At 46.0% G+C, this 7,068-nt stretch overlaps 1 protein-coding gene across 1 annotated transcript in view; it reads right to left on the bottom strand.

The window, feature by feature from the left end:
* Positions 1 to 3,722: 3,722 nt before the first annotated feature.
* The window catches only part of LOC149359664 (sodium-coupled monocarboxylate transporter 1-like), a 44,297-nt gene continuing 40,951 nt past the window's right edge, over positions 3,723 to 7,068 (bottom strand). The window contains exon 13 of the mRNA XM_089567724.1: positions 3,723 to 3,853. Coding sequence (XP_089423850.1) covers positions 3,794 to 3,853 — 60 coding nt within the window. The 3' untranslated portion in view covers positions 3,723 to 3,793. The remainder of the gene's footprint in view (positions 3,854 to 7,068) is intronic.

Below are 7,068 nucleotides of genomic sequence, written 5' to 3'. Positions count from 1 at the left end.
TCCCAAGATGAGGTGCATGCACTGCTCTTCTGTGCACTGGCGCACATTCTCAAGAATAAGGGCTTCAGTACCGTCAGTAAGGGCTGGCTTTTACTAAAGAAGAATAAGGACCTCAGTGGCATCACTAACATTACAACCCTTTGGGCTTGCAAGGTTAAATAAGAAGAATAAGGCCGTCGGTACTATTACCATAGGATGAATGCTATCAAAGATGAAAAGCGCAGGCTGCGTTGCAAGTTTATTTTATAAACTTTTTATATTGTTCCCCTGCACGGTAGTGTAACAGTGTACCGACAGAGGGTTGGTGGATTTCTTTGTGGGAGGCGTTGCTGCAGGGATTACCACAATTCATAACGCACTCGGGCTATTCTCTTCCTCAGATCCTGGCACAGCTGGGACTTGCACCTTTCCATTTTAGCTCGGAATCTCTCTAAAGCACGGCGAACATCGTCCGCAAAGCTACAGCAGTCGCAAACCGAGCAGGAGGACGACGATGAGCCAGAGCTTATCAGAAACGTTAGGAGAATTTACATCAGAGCGGTGTTCATCAAAAAACAAAAAACGTTTGCCACACTATAGACCCGAGCGGAATTCAGAGAAGCGCCAGCGGAAACAGAACAGCTGTGTTACCCGAACCGTTTGAACACTGTCATTGCCCTGGCATTTCTCGCTACGTGTTTTAACTGATAACTCTCATGCAACGTGTTCGGGAAAACTCGTCTCCGTTAGCCTTCGTCCTTTCGTTCTGCGTAGCACATATTTCAAAATACAGCGATAAGCAGGTGAGTACTATAGAGCGTCATAGAGAGAAAACAGAGAAGGACGCAGAGCGAACTGCCCGGCATGAAAAGGAGAAGCGGCTGAACGCAGAGGTATGTAACGGGCCAAAAAAAAATGGCTGCGGTTTCGCTCTGGTTAAACCTGGTAGAGCAACGAGAGGTACATACTCCTGGCTACGTTTAGGTTTCGCTTGAAAGTAAGACACGGTTTACGTAACGCCTTGAACTGTATTGTCTACACCAATGAAGACGCTCCGGTGATCAGTAAAGTAGTGAGACTTGCGCACAACTGACGAGGCGGGCGGCGTGTGCTCCGCCGTCGGCGCAGCGGCGAGGCACGCGGCGCGCACACCAGCTGCGTGCTCTGACGTCACTCCGCGCATGGGCACAGCTGACGGAGCGTGGTGCCACGGCTCAGCGCGCAGCCTCGCTGACATCACGAAGCGGCTGGCGTAGTGTAGCTCTCGCTACAAAACGGCAATGGAAGCCAAACGCACTGCACAGCTAATGAAAGCAGCTGGGTGCGGCGGCTCCTGAAACCGCGAACGCAGCCATAGGTACCAACCACACTCCAGGTTCGAAGGACATCAGCGAGCAGAGACTGGGGCTCGTAAACAGCCAAGGGCCTTCGCCAGTACCTGTGTGCCTCCCAACCCTTGTGTAGAATATACTACGCCTTTCTTGAAATTCATTACATTCCCAGACACCCTCTTGCCAACGAGTATTATTTCTTTGACAATAACAGTTGCAGACAGGCCTTTCTCTGGAGCAAATTGCGTCGACATTTGCTCCATATTACGACGCAGCCAACAAATACTAATACTAATACATCCATCCTGTCTTGTTGCTTTTCCGGTGGTTAGTGCATTCCTGAAGACTCTAGCCCACTTTTACGCATCAGCAGCGTTTTCTGGTGTGCCAGGAAACGCGCAGAAATGCATGAAAAATGCGGCAAAGTGCCTTTCAGTGCGCCATTTTACTACGCAATTGGTCAGCGTGGATGCGTAGACGCGCGGAAAACTGATTCCTACCAAGGCCAGAGCCATGTATAGTTGTGGCAGGAAGTCTTTCAGCAGTTTGCGGTAAGAGACTTCAAGGTTTCGGCGCTTGACCTGCCAGAACATTGAATGCGCTCATTGTGCGCTTTACATCGGTACCTGCACACGTTCCAGCCGATATGAGCACAGCACAAGGTGACGCATCTCGGTGTTGGAACTTGAGAAGCCTTCCACGAAGCTCCGATAAAGAAAAAAAGACGAATGACGTCATAGTCCTTATCAACACAACAGATGTAATATGGTTGGTGGTTTCTCTCTTGGAGCACTGTTTCTTCAGTCCTTCCAATGATATCAGAAAACACGAGCTCTTTAACCATGATAAGGCTTCGACCATGTAAAAAGCTTTTTATGACGAGGATAAACATCGAAAGCGTTTTCTGTACAAACTAGGAACAATATAAAACAGTAGATATTTAAGAGGCGAAAGCGATCATTACTACATATTTAAGAGAACATTATTTTTGTATCTGATGCCTCGACCTTGGAAAAAAATCGGAGTAGGTTAGCTGCAGTTTTCCCAAAAACAGTGTAATAATGCCTTGGGGTCCTGACTGCCGTGCAGCTGCTTTAACTGAGGGAATTCATTACCTATCACTTAATATAGAGAGTGAAAAAATGTCAGTAATTTTTATTTCTACTCGCGGAACTATCATGTTACAGAAAGGGCCTTTTGCTGTATCTTTATCAAAGCAATGTCAACGCGTTCTCTCCTCAGGAGCAGCTGGAAGGCCGATGACCGATTGATAGAGGCTGAAAATAGGGTGAACGGCAGAACTGCGTAAAATTTGAATGGTCGCAATCCTTAATTGGCAGATGGCGAAGCTTTGAATTTTTCTGCTGATTTAGTGCATATGACATTTGCTTCCAGTTTTCTCGTCATCAGAAAATGTAGAAATCGCCAGATTCATTCAATTTATTGATGGTGTAATTATTTTTTTCTTAAAATGACTCCTAGCTATAAATTATTCCTCATGGCAATTCATTATTGATTAGGTCCTGGAAGTTTTCTGCTTTTATCGAACGCTTTCAGTGGGTGGACACTGCAGTGTTTTGAAAGTCAGGAAATGTTGAAATGTTCGTAGGCTGCGAATACCTTCGCGAATTCGGTCACTCACTGGTGGTGAAGTCTGAAACTTCCGCAGGACTGCAACACTCTGGTCAGCCAGATTCATAGCCGCATTTTTTGACTCATATAGTTTTGACTCATAATGTACTGTGCTGTTAAATGACAGCTGTAAAGTCTCAACAGTGGGATGTATACTCACCGTAGCTACATTCAGTGCACATAGCACCCGCAGTACGATGCGAAGCACCGCCGCAGGTGCGCCATACCAGGTTATGAGCATCCACATATTGACAACGCCTGAAAGGAGGCGAGATGCTCGCGCGCACCTCACCGATGCTGTAAGTGCCGAAATACGTAACTGCATATATATGAGACAAACACTGTAATCAGCTAATGTGTCCGAATCCAAGCCCCCCATGACACTGATCTACAAGGAAAGACTCGAAAGGAGGTGATTACATTTTGGTCAACCAAGACTTGCTTACAGGCAACGCTTAGCTGAGAAGACGCAGGTAGAAAGGAGCAACCAAGTGTGTGGGCCGAATACAGATTGATATTCATAATACTTGCATGCTGCTTCGATCGTGACAAGACGAATCAGTGTAATCAGGCCATAGTACACGTGCGTCTAAATTTGGGCAGGATGGTTGTATGCAATTGTACTCTGAATATTCCCTACCTGATTCCCTCGAAACAAGACCAGTGTTCCCATCGTACCTGCAGCATTGCCTTTTCTCACAACGGTGCTCTCATGCACCAAGAAAGGATGGAGACAGTTCAGGAGAGCAGATGCAATCTGCGCTATTTATTGAAGTTTTTCTGTTGCAACAAATGTCTTCGAGTGGAAAACAGCGGTGTGCTGAACCCCCAAGACACAAGGTAATGCATAGCTAAGCAGGTTGTCGCTGCTGCAACGTCATGAGTCCAAGTTCTGTTTCGTCACATTGATGCTGTGAAAAGAAAAAAAATTGGAGGCTTATCAAGGTTAAGCCCAGTGGATGCGAAGCATGCCCTTAGTGTTTGGAGGCATCTTGACCGCATACACGCCCGGCGCAAAGACGCTGGCGCGGTTGCGGGCACACAGTCTGACGCGACGGCGGGCGCGCGCCGCCTCATCCCTGGCGTGACGTCACATATCACGTGATGCAGCGATGGCGCGAACCGAAGCGCGGAGGCCTCCGTCATCACGTGACGTCACATCATGTGATCTCACTTCAAGGTCAATGGTGGCCACCGCCGGGACGCGACCGACGGCGCAATATGAGGCCCCATCTGCAGCCGGTGTGACGTCATCACGTGACGTCATGTCACGTGACCTACTTGAAGGTCACTTGAAGGTCAATGGTGGCCACCACCGGGCGTCGCGCGAAGGCCCGAAACCTACGTTAATATGCTTCTCATAAAGGACTAAGAAGCACACTGTCGGCCACAGCAGCAAGGCTTGTTAACGCCGTACACCTGTTACTCTTTATCGCTGACACATGTTATCTTCGGCGTCTGTAGCGCACAAAGAACAATGTCTGACAGCACTTGTTTTTTACTCGACTAGTACCTCGGCAGATTTGAAAGGAAAGTCGATCAGAATATCTGTGTTTGTTGAGAAACTTTTCAGAGTGACTTCTTTTTTTTAAAAAAATGGAGCGGGTACTCCGGAGCACTTGGTCTTGTCTTGGTACGTTGCATGCTTACTGCGAGCATTCCTTTTTCACAGCACGGGAAATTGCCAGCCTGAACGCGTACAAAACCAGAGGAGCACTTTATGTAGAATATCAAAAACAGAAGATATGCTTCAGCAATATTGTGTGCTTTACGCACAGGCGAATTAATGCTGTGCGATAAAAAATTATTTTTCCGGTATGCCAGGGGCGGCCAGACATGCATATGCCTAGAGCCATATAAAAAAATAATCTTTTTAGTGAAGAGCCGCAATATAAATGGGCGAGGCGTAGCAATTTTCGTTCATTTCTTGCAACAAAGTGGACGGTAAGAGTTAATTCAACTTGTGCAGCGATTGTTCACTGTGCCTCTGCCTCTGCCTGTGCCATTCGTGAAGCAAGCGCTTTGAATTCGGGATGTATTTAGAGGCAGACATGGGAGGGGGTTACATAGGAGCCAGATGCGGGTCTAGATCCGCAGTTTGGCGACCCGTGCGCTATACAGAAGAAGAATGCTTTTTTCTCTGCGTTGCAAACAACCTCGTTTTGCTTATTTTCCTCTCCACTGGTGCTGCCTTCTTTATGACTTACTTCCACCTTTATATTCGTTTCATTCGCCTGGTAGCGATCTGATTATTTGAATTTAGGAAACGGAGAATGGGCAACACCGCTACTAAATGACCGTGACCTTACTGACTCCACCGATATTTTATCGACCGCGTTTCATTCAAAGAGAACTGCCAAAATCTGCCACTTCTCTCAAAATTATTCAAGCTTTGAGGGAAACGATTAAACACAAGTGTCAGGGCAAATGGGCTGCCTCACTGCTTGTCGTAAATGATGACACCCTATATTTTTGCAATTTCACCAGCCTTGCAATTTCAGCAGAGATGGCGGAAAGAAACCGCGATGCTGGAAATGGCAGAAGCTAGCCCTCCCATCTTCGTACCGGCGTTGGTCCTTGATGAAAAGCGAGAATCTTTGTTTGAAAAATAAAAACAATAATTTGATGCGAACATGCGAAAATAGTAGTTTACTTTCTTTAGAATATTCTGTGTGCACTCGAGTAAGAGCTGCACTTGTATAACGATCTCACCGATGCCGCCGCGGTGGCTCAGTGGTTATGGTGCTCGGCTGCTGACCCGAAAGATGCGGGTTCGATCCCGGCCGCGGCGGTTGAATTTCTTTGGAGGAGAAATTCTAGAGGCCCGTGCACTGTGCGATGTCAGTGCACGTTATAGAGAACCCCAGGTGGTCGAAATTTCCGGAGCCCTCCACTACGGCGTCTCTCATAGCCTGAGTCGCTTTGGGACGTTAAACCCGATAAACCAAACCAAACCACCTCACCGAACATGGCAGCGAAAAATTTAAAAAGAAAAAGCACTTTTTAAAGAAAAGTTTTACTTCACATGTGTATAATTTTCATTGAGCGCTACGTTCTGCGTGGTGCTATCAAGAAAACAAAAACATTACTTGCAGATAATCACCGCAAAGGTCTCGGGAGAGAAGAAAGCGCAAAGTCAGGGTAGCTGATTGGCGAGAGCCGCCTCGCACCTACGAGCCGCAGGTCTCACAAGCGTAGAGCCATCATGAACCCTCAGCTAATCAGTTATTAAAATGGAGTTCCGTATCTCATCACTCTGAGCACATATCTCTGCCCCAGTGCTTACTCAGAACTTCAGGCTACGAAGTTTAGCAATAAAGTTATCCACCGGCCTGGACACCGGTCCCTGCCAGTCGTCGCACCATTAGGAATCTCCGTGAAGAGAGCCCCAGCCCGAGTCTAATTCGTTTTCAAAAGCTCGCCGTTACACAAACTGGCAGCGCAAAATCTGGGTTCCTCCGGCGTCGGAAGAAGCCAGCCGGCCGGCCAGGAGGAAGTAGAACATGTAACGGGTGAAGGCGGGCATATATATATGCACTCCATTGTGCATATATATATATATATATATATATATATATATATATATATATATATATATATATATATATATATATATATATATATATATATATATATATATATATTTAGGTTGCGAAAGCATGAAGTACTTGACTGCTTACAAGAATAAACAGCGAAGTATACGCTTCGTTAAAGGAAACATATTTATTCTACTCGACGTTTCGATCGGCAGACCGATCTCCTGAAGAAGAACGTCGAGTAGAATAAATATGTTTCCTTTAACGAAGCGTATACTTCGCTATATATATATATATATATATATATATATATATATATATATATATATATATATATATATATATATATATATATATATATATATATATATATATATATATATACACAATGGAGTGCATATTGCTACCGCGCACAACGACGAGGGACGAAGAGAGGAAAGCACAGGAAAGGAGAGGAGAGCACAAGAGAAGAAAGCTCTTCGTCCCGCGTCGTTGTGCGCGGTAGCGTCGTTGTGCGCGGTTGCAGTGTGCACTCCGTTGTCAAGGAGGAAGAAGACACGCCAATATTATCACGTAGGGTTGATACTTTA

The sequence above is a fragment of the Amblyomma mixtum genome, chromosome 2 (assembly GCF_055824585.1).
Source record: "Amblyomma mixtum isolate Tamu chromosome 2, ASM5582458v1, whole genome shotgun sequence".
In the NCBI taxonomy this organism is placed as follows: domain Eukaryota; kingdom Metazoa; phylum Arthropoda; class Arachnida; order Ixodida; family Ixodidae; genus Amblyomma; species Amblyomma mixtum.
The sequence above is the reverse complement of the archived record's forward strand: the minus strand, read 5'-3'. Positions and strand labels throughout refer to the sequence as shown.